Source organism: Podarcis pityusensis, assembly GCF_964106645.2.
Source record: "Podarcis pityusensis genome assembly, chromosome: 8".
Taxonomy (NCBI): Eukaryota; Metazoa; Chordata; class Lepidosauria; order Squamata; family Lacertidae; genus Podarcis; species Podarcis pityusensis.
Window position 1 is genome coordinate 11,032,309 of NC_138033.1, and position 18,133 is coordinate 11,050,441.

General features: G+C 49.3%; 1 protein-coding gene across 1 annotated transcript in view; it reads right to left on the reverse strand.

Annotated features, from left to right (window-relative positions):
* Nucleotides 1-13,525, reverse strand: part of ATP1A3 (ATPase Na+/K+ transporting subunit alpha 3) — a 33,337-nt gene extending 19,812 nt beyond the window's left edge. The window contains exons 1-11 of the mRNA XM_081018626.1: nucleotides 13,286-13,525; nucleotides 6,270-6,398; nucleotides 5,956-6,015; nucleotides 4,922-5,125; nucleotides 4,683-4,796; nucleotides 3,919-4,053; nucleotides 2,870-2,987; nucleotides 1,762-2,030; nucleotides 1,354-1,552; nucleotides 724-833; nucleotides 8-142 (exon numbers count right to left, since the gene is read on the reverse strand). Of these exons, the coding sequence (XP_080874752.1) occupies nucleotides 8-142; nucleotides 724-833; nucleotides 1,354-1,552; nucleotides 1,762-2,030; nucleotides 2,870-2,987; nucleotides 3,919-4,053; nucleotides 4,683-4,796; nucleotides 4,922-5,125; nucleotides 5,956-6,015; nucleotides 6,270-6,398; nucleotides 13,286-13,291 (1,479 nt within the window). The 5' untranslated portion in view covers nucleotides 13,292-13,525. The remainder of the gene's footprint in view (nucleotides 1-7; nucleotides 143-723; nucleotides 834-1,353; nucleotides 1,553-1,761; nucleotides 2,031-2,869; nucleotides 2,988-3,918; nucleotides 4,054-4,682; nucleotides 4,797-4,921; nucleotides 5,126-5,955; nucleotides 6,016-6,269; nucleotides 6,399-13,285) is intronic.
* Between the last annotated feature and the right edge of the window lie 4,608 nt (nucleotides 13,526-18,133).

The following is an 18,133-nucleotide window of genomic DNA, read 5'->3' on the forward strand; positions in this document are numbered from 1 at the left end:
TCTATACCTGGTATTTGTTGGTGGAGTTGAACGGGATCTCAGCCACTTTTTTGTTTTTCTCCCTCATCAGTTTGACGGATCCAGACGAGAGCTCAATACACTTTAGCAGGGCGGACTCAGAAGCATCTCCTGCCACGTCACGCTGTGAAGAAATGGAGGCTCTTTTAAACCAGGGAGGCGGCCATTTCCATCTCTCACAGTGCCCCCCTCATCTACCACATTCCTTTGCTTGGCAGAAGTCACAGCAATCTTTTGTAACCTCTTTCCCTCACAGCCACCCTCCATATCTCACACACTTCAGACTGACAGCCACGAACGATACTATTTTCCAGAACAAACAAATAGATTTCTGTTCTGAAAAGCTTTCCTAATTGAATGATCTCTGCCATGGGTGTCTGCTTTGTATTGTTTTTAAATTTATCTATCTGATGTTATTTTCTGTGTTGTTATCGAATCTCGAACATCACCTTAAGATGTGTGTGGAAGCTGATACATAATAGTAGAATTATTATTATTATTATTATTATTATTATTATTATCACTCAGAAAGGAGATGAGAGAAATGAGGACACCCACCTTTAAACCTAACTACGCAAAGGGCATCTTGGTTTGAAATGATATTCAGCATAGGTCCCAGTGCCACCCCAATACCTGACTTTTCACCTCCCGGCTTAGACCCAACTATGGTGTCCTTCACATTCTCTCACGGTGTCTTGCTCTCACCTTGAGGATGGGCACATTTTCCTGACCTCCCTTGAAGACAGCTCGGTTGCAAAGCCCTGCAATGTGGGACAAAGCCACCCAGGTAGCAGAACTCTTGTCGAAGGCCGTGCCTACAAAGAAGGGTAAGTCAGATGAAAGGACTGAACAGCGACGTTCTAAGCTGAGGGAGGAAATGGATCTGGGCTGTAGAATCCACTCCATTAAAATACTACGATGCTACTTCAACTGTCATGATTTACCCCAAAGAATTCTGGGAAGTGCGGTTTGCTAAGGGTGCTGAGAGGAGTTAGGACACTCCATATTCCCCTCATGGAGCTACAGAATTAACAGTCAATCCCTCTTCACAGGAAACTCTGGCAATTGTAGCTCTGTGAGGCTCTCCTAACAACTCTTAGCATCCACAACAAAACACAGTTCCCATAATTCTTTGGGGAACTGACTGTTCATAGCGCTTTAAATTTATGGTGCGGGTGTGGCCTGATAGGAAATGGAGAATGGGGTGAGGAGAAAAATCCAGAGAGACAGGAGCTGCCCCATTTCACAATGCCTCACACAAGAAGATGCATCACGCCAACAGCTCATCGCACTTCCCACCCCAAAACCAACAAGGGGTACCCTTCTTGCCCTCACCAGACTGGTCCTCAGTAGTATCAGCCTCGTGGATCTGGTTGTCAAACCACATGTGGGCAACGGTCATACGGTTCTGAGTCAGGGTCCCCGTTTTGTCTGAGCAGATGGTGGAGGTGGAGCCCAGGGTCTCGACGGCCTCCAAGTTCTTCACCAAACAATTCTTGCGGGCCATGCGTTTGGCTGTCAAGGTCAGACATACCTTGAGGGGAGAAACACGAGTCAGAGGTGGTTAAACCACTTTGATTTAAACATACTAGGGCAAGCTGGAGGTAGGGATTTGCCATTTTGCGTGGACTTAAAATGCCACCCTTTGCCAGATCTCTCCTCCCACAAGATCTCCAGCTGCAGGCCTAGATTGCCTTCTCCGTACTGCTTCCTCAAGAACATTTACAGCCCCGAGTTACTTACGGTGACTGTAGCCAGGAGCCCCTCGGGGACGTTGGCCACAATGATGCCAATGAGGAAGATGACAGCTTCCAGCCAGGTGTAGCCCAGAATCAGAGAGAGGACGAAGAAGGAAACCCCCAAAAAGACAGCCACGCCGGTGATCAGCTGGATGAAGTGCTCGATCTCCCTTGCAATGGGGGTCTTGCCAACTTCCAAGCCCGAGGCGAGTGTGGCAATTCGGCCCATCACGGTGCGGTCCCCTGTGGCGATGACGACCCCGCGTGCCGTGCCTGGGGAGATGAGAGACAACTCGATGGGCACCAGGGATTCCTACCAGGTTTCTGCCAGTTTAATGGTTGCTACCACCACCACTACCCAAAAAAAGAATCTTGAGAACTGTCGTTAGGCAGAAGAGAGAGAGAGAGAGTTAATTGGTTAGAACAAAAAAATTACACCCTGCTTGATTGTTAAAAAAGCAAACAGCCCTACCTCAAAGCAGTTCCCAGAAAGTTGAAACAAGAAAAAATTGCAGCTCTACTTTAAACTGTACCAAAGTTAAAATTCTAAAACAAATTAAAATGACCTCTACCTACTAAGCATCTGGGTAGGCTTGTCTAAACAAGACCGCTTTTAGCAGGCGCCCAAAAGAGTTCTGTGAAGACCCCTGCTTGAACTCAATGGGCATGGAGTTCCCAAGGTTAGGTGCAGCCACACTTAGCGATCAAATGAGGAAGGGGTCAAATGTGGCAACTGTCGTAGTGCCCATTTTGCCAATCGAAGCAGCTGATTTGGGTTCATGCAGCGCAAGGCGATCTCGTGGGTAAACTGGTCCCAAGTTGTTAAGGGCTCCATATACTAACACCTTGAACTTGGCCCAGTAGCGGATGGGCAACCAGTTAAGGTCTCATTCCCGCCAGCATCCGTACTGTTAAAAATCCCTATTTCCCCTTGCAGAACTACATTTCCCAAGGTTCCATGGAGAAAAGGAAGGGGCATTAAGCTAACTGAGGGCTATCGATGTGAACAGGCCCTCCATCATAGCAACGCAACCTTGTGAGGGTTTCTCCCAGGCTCTTCTCCAACTGCTTCCTATACACACTCACATCTGCAGATAAAACTCTGGCTGTACCTTCTACACAATTGGTAGAGAAGAAAGTGATGTTCCTTGTCTCCAGAGGGTTGTCATGGGTGCAATCAGGAGATCGCGTCTGTGGCTCTGATTCACCAGTCAATGAGGAGTTGTCCACCTGGAGAGAAAACACTGCACATTTAGTTCTTTTTCCCCCTAAGGAAGTTCTAAAAATTCAGTTCTAACTTCGATGTGGAAATTCAAATGTTAGATTTCCAGATTCTCAAAGGTGGTATGTAATAAATTCAAGGCTCTCAAAGTCTGACTTTCAAGATTAAGTTTAAGTTTTGGCTCTGAAGCACAGCTGCTTCATATATTATGAAATTCCGGCAAAGGTAAAGCCCAATGCATTGTGAAGTTCTCATGTTAAAAAAAACAAAAAAAACCCTAAACAAACCAAAAACCTTCCCTTCATGGTTTTAGGGTAGCAATGTGGATTAAGCAATTTAAAAATATTGGCTCAAAATATGTGCCACTGACTAAAGCAGGTTGCAGATTTTTTATAAATAAATAATTTTTACAGCAAATACATATGCAAACTAAGATGAGCCACAGTTGTTTTAGATCAGGCACCCCCAAACTCAGCCCTCCAGTTGTTTTGGGACTACAGTTCCCATCATCCCTGACCACTGGTCCTGTTAGCTACGGATGATGGGAGTTGTAGTCCCAAAACATCTGGTGGGCCAAGTTTGGGGATGCCTGCTTCAGATATTCCCCTTAGGGAGAGAGACAGAGGGAGAAAAGGGGATGCTTTTTTAAGAGGATGCCTCATGCATTATCTAAAATAAAGCAATTTTCTTCAGAACCATTTGGGTTTTCTTTTTCTTTCTCTTCATGTGTATCTAGGCTCATTGAATTAATTCATTGACTAGGCTGTTAAATGGACCAGCACAGCTCTCACTGGAAGTGCAAGAACAGGGCAACGTTTGGTTCAGAATGGGAGAAAACCAATGGCAAAAGACACCGTGATGATGGTCCCGGATGCCTGTTGAGAAGCAGAGGGCTGGAGACACTGGTGTGGACGGTATGGGGAGGGGAGCAGATCTTACCTTACAGCCATGAGCCGAGATGATCCTGAGATCCGCCGGGACCCTGTCTCCCCCTTTCACCTCTACCAGATCGCCAACCACCACGTCTTCGGCATTCAGCTGCATCTTCTCGCCTTCCCGGATGACCAGGGCTTGCTGCAGGGTGAGAGAGGCAGGCTCAGGTAGGTAGGCAGACATTCTGGGTTCTCGGCTACTGGCACACAGATCCCCTAAAACACATCACCTTAGAGCATCGTCTCCAAGAGAGATGGAAGTAATAGGGTTATCACTCATGTTGTTAAGACTCATCACACACGTAGCAGCACTTCCAACCTGTGAAGGATCCCGCCTATACCAACAGTACCAGTCAGCAGTGGATCATTAATGTGTCGTTTTATTCACACTGGGGCAGGGTTGTTTTTGTACTTCTCTTCCCATTTCACAGGTGGGAGACCCGATGTCCAAAATGCAGGTGTTATCTTGTAGTTCATTGTGAGATATTGCTATCACTACTTGACATAGACAAAGTGGAATCTGGGGGGCCATGGCTAAGCCTGATGGGACAGGGGTGGTGGAGCCAGGATGGAACCCTAGAGTGTAAAGGCTGGAGCCATCATTGCAGCTGGAAGTTCATGCATCAATCCTGGCAAAATCTCATGGGCCATGGGAAAAGTTTGGAGTTCAGTTGGAGAGAGGGTTTCACACCCTGCTATTGGTTACCTGCTGGTAGGACTCATAGGATGGGCCCATGCAATTCACTCAACTCTTTGTTCCTCCTCTCATACCTGGGGCACCATGTTCTTGAACGACTCCATGATCTTAGAACTTTTGGCTTCTTGGTAGTAGGAGAAGCAGCCGGTGATGATGACGACAGCAGCCAAGACGATACCCAGGTACAGCTGTACAATGGGCAGAAGCAGGATGTTGGCATGTCAGAAGCTGCATGGGGTCCCGTCCCCTCCGCCTTGCCTCCCTGCTCTGTCCTCCATGCCCCCACCCCAGATGCCATTCCCCCAGAACTTACATTGTCTCCCGCTGGGTCGTCCTCAGTTCCTGCCTGGATGCCGTAGGCCAAGAAGCAGAGGATGGCACCGATCCACAAGAGGATGGAGAAACCCCCAAAGAGCTGGCGGCAAAACTTCACCCATTCGGGAGTGGTGGGGGGCGGGGTGAGTGCATTGGGGCCATCTCGGGCCAAGATCTCTTGGGCTTTGCTGTGGGTCAGACCCTGAGAGGGGGAGACAGGCAAAATAAAGACACCCATGCCCTACTGAGCCATCCCCACAAAAGTGCTGCTGGGTCAGGTGTCTCTGATCTGCCACCTGCTGCACACCCACCATCAATTTAAAGCACACGACTTCCCTCCAGAGAATCCTGGTAACTGTAGTTTGTTAAGGGTACTGGGAATTATAGCTCTGTGGGGTGTAAGCTACAGTTCCCAGGATTCTTTGGGAGAAGCCATGTGCCTAAAGGCATCCTTTTTCTTGTCTTCATTCTGCATAAGGCAGGCATTCCAGATGTTTTGGAACTACAACTCCCATCATCCCTAGCTAACAGGACCAGTGGTCAGGGATGATGGGAACTGTAGTCTCAAAACATCTGGAGGGCTGAGTTTGCCTATACCTGGCATAGGGCTTCCCATACTTTTGTGTCAGGTTCTGTTTTAGATGCTGCAGCACCTCTGAAATTATTAGCTATTGAATAATTGACTATTGTTATTGGCTGTTGATTGGCTATTGTCTGCTGGCGATTGACTGATTGATTGATTGATTGATTGACTGACTGGATGATTGATAAAGCACCTAATACTGCTTTGTTCATCCTGCCCCCTCAATTCTATCTAGAAAATAAAGATCAGCTCCCACAATCCTGCAGGGTCGTTCTGTTCCACATAGCTAGCTACTGCCCAGCTCCCTTGCTGGCCACCTCGGCCAGCCAGCTGTTTCCCCCACATCAATACCCCACTAGCCAGGAGGGCCAGGCCGCACTTGCCAACCCAACCCTTAAGGAAGCAAAGTTGAGCATCACGCCTTGGATGAAATCAATGGCTTCCTTCACCTGCACACAGTCTGTGTTGTATTTCCGGCACACTTCTTCAATGGACATTTTATGCTCGGTCTGGAAAACGCCAGATGGAGAAAGAGAGAGAGAGAGAGAGAGAGAGAGAGAGAGAGAGAGAGAGAGAGAATTAGGTGGTGTCTCCACTTACTGCCCCAGATCTCCTGCCCCACAAATGTCCTCCCTACTGCTGCGATGTTAGATGCCCCAGTCTCCACTGCAGCACCATCTACTGGTCAAGAGCAGGCCACACACGTTCCTACATCTGCGCTGCCTCCCCAGCCTCCCCACGCTGTGCCAGGCCATTGTCTTACCATCGCCACCTCCTTCTTAAGATCATCCAGATCTCGGACCTTCTGCTGCGCTTTGCTCTTCTTCGGGGAAGAGTTCTCATCGTGCTTGTCTTGCGTGGTTGCCACGCGGTAGCTATCTGAGCGGCCGTACTATTTGAGGGAAGAGAGACAACAGAGACGAGGGGGTGAAATGCCACACGCTAGAATGTCAGCCCCTAAATCAACACCATTATCGGTGCAATCGTTTCACGTAGACTGCAGTCCAGAAGCATCCCACCCCCAGCTATCTGTGTATGGAAGCAGCTCCCGTTAGCACCCAAAGGTTCAAGAGTCCTTATCATCAAAAGAAACTTCTCCTGTGCTCCATCACAACCACTCAGACCAGCCAATACATCTCTCCTGGCTATATGTCAGGATGGGGGACCTGTGACTTTCCAGTTGTTGGTTTGGCTACAATTCCCATCTTCCCTGACCACTGACCATGCCATAGGCTCCCTGCTATATATGAAGAGTCCATAGAACAACAAGGTATTCCGCAAGACCTAATTCACACAGAGCATAATTGGTTTATGGAACACAGTAATCTCCACTAGCTTGAACAGAAGGATTAGAGAAATTCACAGAGAACTATCGGAGCCTATTAGCACTGGCAGATAAATGGAACTTCGGTGTTCAGGAACAGTATATCTCCAGTTCTCAAATACCAGAGCTAAACAATAAGCTATCACCTTCATGCTTTGCTTGTGAGCTTTAAGGAACATTTGTTGGATCAAAATGCTGGATTAGCCGGCTCCCACGGTCTGCTCCAGCAATGCAATTCTTCACGGGCTTAAGCAGACATTGGCCTAAAACAATTAATACTATATTTTTATCTTTGTCCTTTGTTTAATCCACTTACTGGTTTTTATTGGGTTGTGGTTTTAGTGTTGTTGTCTCTCTAGAAATTCAACTAACTAAATGAAGCCATTCCTTCTTCCTCATTTAATTTGTGGCTTTCTCTCCCCGCCCCCTGCCCCCAACTGGGAAATGACGAGACATTTTGACTGCCATAGTTCTGCCACCAGGAGAAGATGGAAGAAGCCCTGCAGGGCTCCTGTAAGGGAAGTAGGAGACCCGGAAGAGGTGGCATCTTGCTAAGGAGCTGGCTAAGGCAAAACGCAGTGGCAGAGCATGTGCTTGGCTTGCAGAAGGTCCCCTGGTTAGTTCTTGGCACCTCCAGTTAAAGGTCATCTCAGGACAAAGAGCTGGGGAAGCCCTCTGCTTGAGACAATACTAGGCTGGGTGAACTGACCCAGAATTATGCTGCTTTGCCGGCTGATAAACTGCAACTGCATCTACAACTGCATTTGATGAGCATTGAGCATTGAGCATTGATCCACATACGCACTGCTTTGCATCACCCCGATCTGCGCAATCAGAGCTGCGCATGGGTTCCTGCTCAGGGGTTAGTCTGTGCTTTCTGAGGGCAAACCGTTGAGCCCTGCACACATGGTCTCAAACACGGCATCAGAATTCGCACCCGTGTTAGGTGCCTTGGTAACTGCACAGAATGTAACCTGCTGCATGCCAGGTTTCGAACCCAGTGTGTCAGAGGAGCCTGTTTCCATGCATGCATTTCTGGGGGTGCACATGATCAGAGCATCACGTGCTTGTCTGATGCTGCTGTCATGCAAGGACTATGGCAATGAGCTGTGAGATGGAAAGATCTTAGCTACTGAACTCACTGGGTAGTCTTGGGCAAGACACGTGCTCTCAGCCTCTCAGATCTTCGACTAGCCTGCCTTACAGGGTACGGAGGAGCATAACTGAAATATTATATGCAGAGTGCTTTGAACACTTGAGAAAAATGCACCTTTTCAAAGGTTTAATTCATGGTAAGCCTTAACCGCAGAACCTATGCACCCTGTCATACATGCACCACGGTGCTTTTTTTATATAGAAAAAGAGGTGCAGGAACTCCCACTATTTTTTTGATGGACAACCCAGATGCCAAGTTTTTTAGGGGGGAGCTCCACCTGATCACCCCACCACTGGCATCGCTGCAGCCACATTACAACATCACCTCTGTCACACAGCTCTGGCCGCTGTGCCGATATACAGCTTCTGGTACGCTACAAAGAGGTGGCAGAACTCAATTCCGGTGAGTTCTGGCTTAATAAAAGCCCTGGCGCACCTCTGGAACAGGTGCAGTACTGGATGCTTCTGAGCATGCACAGAGCACCTTTCCTTCTTCACTGGGGAATAGAAGCTAATGCACATGGATTTTTGGAGCAACAAGAAGAGCTTGAGGCCTAAGGTCTCTTCCTACAGAAATATCCTATCCTTCCAATATCTTCAGCAAACAGAATTGGTGGTTGCCAGGGAGTTCCCCACACGAGGGCATTACTAGCAGGTTGAGATTTGCGAGATCTCCCATTCCGCCCTTTGCTTCTTGTCTATGCCCTTGACCCATCCAAGGTAGAACTTCATCTGGCCAAAGGAAGGAAAGTGACCTGCAGTTGTGTGCAGACTGTACTCCTCCCCCAGACGCTCTTTTGAACATAGTTCTTCTGCCCAGCTGCATTCTTCAGTGAAGCAGGTTTTGTAGTATTCTCCATTTCAAAAAACCTGCAGAACCTGTTTGACTCTGCGCCATGGCAGGACAGGGTGGTGATGGAGTCTGCCCACCACAAGCAACAGTGGTGGTCCCATCATTCCACCTTACACGTCTCTCAAAACTACTATCCGAACACAGCTCCACACTGTCTTCCTTCTCCAGGCCCAATCCTAGAAGAAGATTAACTAAGAACTGAACAGGGTGAGAGAAAAGGTGCGTGCTTTCTGAAAAAGGGAGGGGAATCTATAGGCTTGTGATGCAGTTTCATCTCTAAAATCTGGCCAGGCCATTATCCACATAAGAGGAGGAGGGAGGGAATAAATGTGCTCCTAAGGCCCAAGGAGGATATTCCATGACCTTGACTGACTTTGAGATGCCCTTTGCCAGAAGTGCTGATGAGCAAAAAGCTTGGGCCTTGATTTGTGACTGAGAGTGGGATTGTCCTCCTGCCGGTCATCAGATGACCATTCAGGGTGAGGGAACCTCAACAGACGTCCTCATTCACCCATGTCCCTATCAGAACACCCATTGCAATTCAAAGCGTTGGCAGAAAGCTGAGATGTTTGGAAAGAGCGGTATACAACCTGAGAGCAGAGTATACAAAGCATGCACACCCTTAGACATGCTAATCAGTATACATGCACATGTAGAATCCCCCCCACACACAAAATGGCGAGGCTGACATTTACAGATATTCACATGTACTGAGGCCCCAAGCCACCAAGGGGAGGCAGGCATGCGATACACTTAGAAACCCTGACAAGTCTCTCTCTTGCATGTGCAACCATGAACAAAATATGCACAGAATCACATGGAAAGAAAAAGAATGCACTCTGCATGCTATCCGAACCACCAGCACCCCAATGCTTTTCCAATGTGCTTTCCTTCCCAGTATGCAGATATATGCTGTTGCATATACATGTCCATTTCCGGACTAGTTGTGTGCATGAGAGTGGCACACACTGATGTCTACCAGATTTCCTACAGTGGAGAATACTGCAGTCTCACACAAGGTGTTTTTCCCCCCTCTAAGAGACCTGGAAAGCAGTTGGTGGGGCATGTGGTTAGAATGCAATACTGTATTCCCCAAGCAAAATGTCCCAACTCTTTGATAAGCTCAATGGTTGAGAAAGGAGAGTTTATAAGCTCCCACAGTTGCCGCTTGGGGTTTTTTTTTGGGGGGGGGGATGTGGCATACTGCAGTACAGAGAAGAGGAACCCATCCTTCCTCCTATAACACTAGTTATAAAAAGAGGATGTCCCTGTGGACCAAACCTGCTGATGTATTTCTGAGAGATGACTAAAGGCAATTGGTTACTCTGAGCTGGAGATAGGGGGCTTTTGTGGAGGGGCGTGCCTAGCTTGGGGGGAGGGTCTCTGGGCACCCGGGACCCGGCAAGGTGCCCGCCGGCCTCCCCAGCTCCATCAGGCCTGACCGCCACCCCCATTTTCTGCGGCGCTGCGACGGAAGGAAGGGAGAAATCCCTGGCGTGGTGCCAGCGCTGCAGCAAGGCTCACCAGCCGCAGAGCCCTGTGCCAAATGAGGAGGAGGAGGAGGAAGAGGCAGATGAAGAAGGGTAGCAAATGCAAATCCCCAGCCAAAGGGACAAGACACTTTCCGCACCCTCTGGCTGCCTTTGCAGGGCTCCGGAATGAATTCCTGGGGAGGGAGCGACTGGGTCAGGGTGACCCAGGCAAGAGGAGGCAGAGGGGGGAGAGGCTGGCCTGGGGAGGAAGGGGGGAGAAAGAGGATGCCTTTCCCCTATAAAAACCAGAGGAAATACACTGTTCTGGCTTGGGAATCCCTTTCTCCCTAGGCCCTGAAACTCCCACAGCCAAGAAATGAGGGGTGAGGAAGCAGATCTAGGGAGCCAGCTGCCTTTTCCTTTTCCTTTTCCAAGGCCCATAATATATTAAACAAGGCCTAGAATAACCCCCCTCTATCTCTGTCTAGCTTCTCTTTCTCCCAGTATTTCCTACCCACCCTCACAAAAAAACCCACCCTTCCTCTCTTTGCTGCAGAGAGACGCTGGCAACGAGAGCTTGCCTCTCCTTATCCGCAGACACCAAATATAGGAGCCTGTAAAGGGGACTGGAGGGAGCGAGGGCGGGGGGGAAACCTCATGTGGGAGGGGGAAGCAATGGAAGCAGAAGGGGAGGCTGAGCAGCCATCAATACCTCCCCCTCGCTTTCTCTTCAGGGGGAAAAGAAAGCTAAATAATGGTGCGTCCCCAGCTAAAGAACCCCGTTCCCACTCGATGGTCCTATGCTTTTCCCCCTCCCCATCCTGTCTCTCTCTCTCCCCCCCCCCCCCGTTCCACCTCTCCCCTTCCTGCTCTTTGCAAGGTTACAGCTGCTGCAATGGTGCCCTCTCTCTCCCCGTCTCTTTGATGTGCCCCCTCCCTCTTGCCAGAAAGGAAGGCGGATTAGCTGCTCTCTGCCCATATGCTTTCCCTCCCCCCTCCCCCCCCCCGCTCCCCGCAGCCACACACACATACAGACAAGAGTGCTTGTCTTTTGGAAATCCGCGCCATCATTCCTCTGACCCCAGTCTGTTTCTTTCTCCTCTTGCATTCTCTCCCCAGCCCCCACCCCAGCCAAAGATAGGGGCTTTTAATACTAGATTCTCCACTCTCCTCCCGCTGGGAACCATCAGGAATTTATTTGCGCGTAGAGAGGGAATCCTATCCCGTTTATGTCTCCCATTCCTGGTGATGATCGAGGCGCAAGGGATCTAGAAAGCACCCCAGCTCCGTTCCTCCGGCCTCCTCCGTTTCCAAACAACATCCCTTTGCTGGATGTTGCAAAGGCTAGGAAAGGTGGCGTTGCGGGGGGCGGCGAATATGAACAGGAAAGGTGACCTTCCTAAATGAATTTCTCTGTCACTGGACGCTCCTAGGACTGTATTGCTAAAGGACACCAAATGGGCAAAGTATATTTCTAGGTGGGTGAGAAATTTAAACAACAACAACAATAATAATAATAACAGCATATGTTGATGATAGAAGTTCAGAAATAGGGGGATGGGTGGGGGTGAGTTTCTTGTTTGGCACCCCCCCCCTCTGGCGCCACCTACACAAAACGAGGGGGGCTGCTGCTGCTGCCTTCTGATGCCGCAGCCCCCACTAGCACCTGCCCCCCCCCCCCGTCCAGAGGAGAGAACAGCTCCTGAATATCAATGAGGGGGGATAACAGCGCCCTCCTCTCCCGAGCACCGCCTTTGGGTGCCTGGCGATCATTTCCTGTGCTTTCCCTTTCTTCGCTCCATCTTTTTCCATTCCTCTAAAGCTGCCTCTCCTTTTCCCCTCTTCCTCTCCTTTGCTCATCATCTCTCATCCTCCATTCCTCTCTCTCTCTCTCTCTCTCTCTCTTTCTCCCCCCACCTCCAGCCCAATGACTCATCCTTTCTCCTTCATCTCTCCATCCGGCGCTGACATCTTGTCACCCATGGGGAGGGAGAGATCTGCCTGCCATTTCCCTGCCAGCCCCTTTCCCTCCCTCTTCAAGGTTTTATCATCCCCTTCCGCCGCCCCCCACCAAGAAATCCAAGTAAAAAAAGCGCCCCAAATTCCAGACACCCCTCTCCAAAACATACACCCAGGAAGGAGAGTCTCGGTTTCTAAGGCTTGAATCTCACATCATCATCACCAAATCATGAATCTCGCTGCGCGGACACCACTTTCCAAGGGATGATAAGCTTTTCGTTTATCACAGCACAGCTAAAAATACGTCCTGAACTGTCAGGATGAGGTCCACACATCCTAGCGGATGCGGTGAAGAGAAGAGGGAGGGACACAGGGGGAAAATGGTCTCGCAGTCCTCGCGCTCTCCAAGGACAAGGACAGAGATGTGCTGCGTGTGAGCATGGAGCCGGCAGAGGGGAAAAGAAGGTGACCGGCAGGGTGGGGGCGGAGGGTGTTTCATACGGGTACCAGCTCCTGCGTTGCAGAGGGACACATACGCCCCCCCCCCATGCACAGACACATACAAATACATGCCGGGGCACACCGCACAAAATCATGATCCACAGCGATCCACGGGATTAAGGAGTCACACGGGCACCGTACACGAGTGCGCATAGACACATCTGCGCGGATTGCACAGACATTTCCCTGCTGTATACGTACAGCGCAAGCGAGCAGGATTCTAGGTATGTGTCATCAGGAGGTGGGTGAGAGGGAGGTAAGCCAGCGGCAGATACAGGGATGGCGCGCGCGTGCGAGAGATGCGGATGTACAGCGTCGTGCGCACGCGGCCACACGCGTGCATGCAATGCGGGCACGGAGGCGTGTTTAGAAGCGCAAGTACGCAACACAAGGGCACAGCAAGGCTGCCCATCGGTATATACAGGTGCAATGATGCACAGAAACCCAAAGGTGTTGGGGGGTATTGTTCGCTACACAGAGAGAGAGACACAAAAAGAGAGGAATGCGCAACTTACCCCCATGTTGGCGGCTTGGGCGTCTCAGTCTGGATGACCCAGACTCTCCTGGGGGTGTCTAGCAGGCAGGCAGGCAGGAGGATGGATGGATGGATGGAATGGGGAAAAGAGAACGAAAGAGAAAGGGAGAGAGAAAGAGTGAGACAGACAGAGGGGAGAGGAGGGAGCTGCCTGCGCCCCAGCCAGGGATGCTGTGCCCACGGCTGCCAGGCGCGGAAGGACAGAACTCGACGCACTCCTGCCGCTGCTGTCTGAGCCGGGGCAGCACAACAGCCAATCAGCAGCTCCTCTCCCCCTCATGTACCCACCCCGACCCACCAGCAAGCCCCGCCCCTTTTACTGCAGAATTCACCTTGCCCAAGGTGGGGAGAGAAGGGGCAGGGGATCCCCCAAGCCTGGCCTGCGCAATCTGCCCCAAACCAAACCGGTTGATGGGGACCCTCAAAATCAAAGCATGCACACACACACAAATTATTGGGAATATGCCAAACTCTGCTGGATCGCAGTCTCCGGAGAATCTCACAGCCTCTCGGTTCACCACAGGCCTCCGTATGCACGCATTTCAAACCCCATCCAGTTGTCCCCCAAAGGCAAAGTGTCACCCCACCCCCCACGACACGCCAAAACCACAATGTATCTTCTGAACTGCACAGAATATGGAGACCCACAAATGTGTCAATGTGCCAGTCGCTCAGAGGCGGCCGGAATCCCCAAACCCTTCTCAAAGCAGGTGACAAACATGTACCGGAGGCCTTTCATATCCGAGGGCTACTGCCAACCTGAAATGAGGACACCCCCCTCACCAGGACCGACGCCGCATTGCTCCACATCACCCCTCAGAAGCACAATTCGCCTCCCCAACCTGTACACACACCACACCGCATCAAAACAATGCACGATGTGCCGAAACATCCTAAGAACACACAATCGTGATTCCCCAACACACTGTGTTCCCCTCTCTCCCAAACAAACCCTATGGGAACCAGTGCCATTCAGATATATTTTCTGGGGAATAAACTCGAGGAGAAGGGAGGGAGGGAGGTCATAGCTCAGTGGTTGAGCACATGCGTTGCCGGCCTGAAGGTCTCAGGTTCAATCCCTGGCCTCTCCAGTTAAAAGGATCAGGGAGCACGTGGGAGGAAAGCTCCTTCTCTTCTCCAGGAATCCTGGAGAGCCACTGCAGGTCAGATTAGGCAGCACACTGGGCTGGAGAGGCTATTCCTCTGATTTAGTATAGGGCAGCTATATAAATAAAACCAGTAACCCCTTCAGATACGGAGGTCACATCCAGACCATCCATTTAAAGCACATTGCTCCTCCCACCAAAGAATCCTGGGAATTGTAGTTCCCCCCTGCAGAACAACAACTCCCAGCACCCTTAAGAAACCACAGTTCCCTGGATTCTTTGCAGGGAAGCCATGAGGAGTGTGGATGTAATCTGTGCTCAGGGAGCCAAATCTGGCCAAACTCACAGATCGAGGAGTCTGCAAACTGACCCTCTGGGGGGAAATAGCTGCTGACTGGGAGATTTACAGCCTCTTAACCTCCAAAAGGGACACGGGTGGCACTGTGGGTTAAACCACAGAGCCTAGGACTTGCTGATCAGAAGGCTGGTGGTTCAAATCCCCGTGATGGGGTGAGCTCCCATTGCTCGGTCCCTGCTCCTGCCAACCTAGCAGTGCAAGTAGAAAAATAGGTACCACTCCAGCGGGAAGGTAAACGGCGTTTCCGTGCACTGCTCTGGTTCTCCAGAAGCAGCTTAGTCATGCTGGCCACATGACCCAGAAGCTGTATGCCGGCTCCCTCAGTCAGTAAAGCAAGATGAGTGCCGCAACCCCAGAGTCGTCCGCAACTGGACCTAACAGTCAGGGGTCCCTTTACCTTTAACCTCCAAAAACATACACAGTAATATAGAGATTGTTAACAAAGAGAGTTTTCCAGACATAACCATTGGAGAATGATTGGCACCTTGACCAACCCCAGGAATCCTTGGGGATAAAGCATGATATTTGAATTGGTATGAAACCACTGCTAATATGCAGTGATACCATCTGAACACATGTTTTGTTTTTCCTGAAAGATAAGTGGATCCTCTGGTTTGTGCATTTACACACACACACACACACACACACACACACACACACACTTCACCCCACTTTCCTAACTGCACATAAGATATGTGGCTTCACAGTCCTTACCACATTTCACCCCATCAGTCACAGAACCTGCATTGCACTAAGGCTTCCCTTTAAGCTGATAATGTTTGTTTGTTTGTTTGAAAACATCAGTATAGAACGGTGGAATTCTCTGCTTGGCAGCTGTTCGTGTGAAAAGGATCTCAGGACTGCAGTGAACATGAGTCAGCATTGTTGTGTACCTACAAAGAAAATTAATGCAATTTTAGGCTGCATTCATAAAACCACACCTTGCAAATCGTTGCAACTAGTAGTTGCACTTTACTCTGCACCAGTTCGACCTCACATTGTTCCCACTCTTTAAGGAGGATGTCCCAGCCTTTGTAAACCTGGTGCGCTTCAGATGCATTGGGCTGCAATTCCCATCTGTCCCTGTCAACATGGCCAGCGGTCAGTGATGATGGAAGCTGAAGTCCAAAACTACTGTACCTCAGGAACTGGTCTGGCATTATAGTCTCATGGAGACAGGACCTGGAATATAGTATGACATGTTCACAGGAACCTGAATGCCTCTGGCATGACCAGACACCTGTGCAGTGCCACAACATGGCCATTACACGGATGTGAATACCGCACCACTTGCAAAAAGCTCCCAGAAGGGAACACAGCCTAAAACTATTTCCCTGCCCCTGCAATAAACAAGCAAGCAAACAATCAAAGCTTCTATCTTGACCTTCCTTGGAAAAGCCAAGTTTGGTTCAAGTGGGGCTCTCAGTGAGTTCTTGGGGCTATGAAATAAAGATCTGAGGACTCTGGGGAATAGTTAAAAATCAAGCTTTACTGTGATGAAATCAAACTCTAGTGAGTCAGATTACAATTCTCCCCCAAACCACCACCCCATCAGTGAGATCCAAGGTAAACATCTCCTGTAAAAAGAAAAGAAGTGAAGCAATGGTATTATCTGACTGGTAACTGTTTACTGGTTCTTTTCAGAGCAAGGACGGCCCACTCCCCAGGGATTAGTGCCAACTCCACCCTGATAGTCTCCCTGGATCTAAACTGGAGTCAGGGATTAAGAGTATCCAGGCCCCAGCATCATTTCTCAGCCTCCATCATCCCTCATTTGATCTCCATGGCAACTGGGCAAGGGGAAGTCCATGTGACCCAGAGTCACTGTGGCAACAGAAGGAAGGGGTTTCCACGGCAGCAAGACAAATAGGATCACTGCCCAATGGGAGGAGGGGTTTGCCACAGGTTCAGAAGGCCTGATATGGGGGAGGATAAACTTTAGGCACCCCTCATCTGTGAAAAGCTTGTGGAGGCCAGAGAGAGAGGGGTGGATTTCTTAATCCTCCCTCTGCCTTCTAACATAATCTTTCTCCCTATCCAGAGCATCAGTAGGATGAATTAGCTGGCATTCAGGTTTGGGTAGGAATCAAGAAGTACCTGGGAAGAGACAATCAGCCATTGCCTGTCCCTTGGCTAGTGTGAATACTGTATTTGATTACATTTACTTCTTACCCATAATCCCTACCTTCCCCTATTCCTCTGCTCATTCTTTATTGCCATTCTTTAGCATGTAAACTCCTAGGAGACAGTGATCAATCTTATTTTGCCTCTTTTTTTGCTGATTCAGCACTGTACCAGACACATTAATAGTGCTGTGAAGTAATAATAATAATAATAATAATAATAATAATAATAATGTACTCTGTAGAAATAAATAGCTGCATTAATCAATGAAGTGATTTGGTGGTCAGTGGGGTAGAAAGGAAGAGAATATTCTTTTAGAATCATAGATTTGTAGAGTTGGAAGGGGTCCAGAGGGTCATCTAGTCCAATCCCCTGCAATGCAGGAATCTTAGCTTAAGCATCCGTGACAGACAGACAGCCAACTCTGCTTATAAATCTCCAAGGAAGGGGAGGCCACCATTTTCTGAATGAGTCCGTTCTACTGTCGAACAGCTCTTAATGTCAGAAAGTTCTTCCTGATGTTTAGTCAGAATCTCATTTCTTGTAACTTGAAGCCATTGGTTCGGGTCCTACCCTCCAGAGCAGGAGAAAACAAGCTTGCTCCTTCTTCCATGTGGCAGCCCTTGAGATATTTGAAGATGGCTATGATACCTCCTCTCATTCTCCTCTTCTCCAGGCTAAAAGGACCCAAGTCCCTCAACTGCCCCAAACTGCTGGGTTTCCAGAACCTTGATCATCTTGGTCTCCCTCCTCTGCACGTGTTCCAGCTTGTCAATATCCTTCTTGAATTGTGGCACCTGAAACTGGACACAGTATTCCACTATACTTCTGTTGATGCCGCCTAGAAGAGCATTCACTTTTTTTGCTGCTGCATCCCACTGTTGACTTATGTTAAGCTTGTGGTCTGCTAAGACCCCTAGATCCTTCTCACATGTACTGCTGGTAAGCCAGGTGACCCCCATCTTGTATCCTGCCAAAGTGTAGAACCTTGCACTTGTCCCTACTGAGATTCAGTTTGTTAGTTTTGGCCCAGTTCTCCAATCTGTTGTGTTGAATTCTGAATCTATCTTCTAAGCCTAAGGTATTAGCTGCCCATCCCAGTTTGGTATCACCTGCAGATTTGACGAGGCTGTCCTCAGTTCCTTTGTCCAAGTTGTTTATGAAGACCTTGAACAACAACAAATCCAGGACAGAACACCGTGGCACCCTACTTGTCATTTTTTCCCAGGCTGATGAGTAA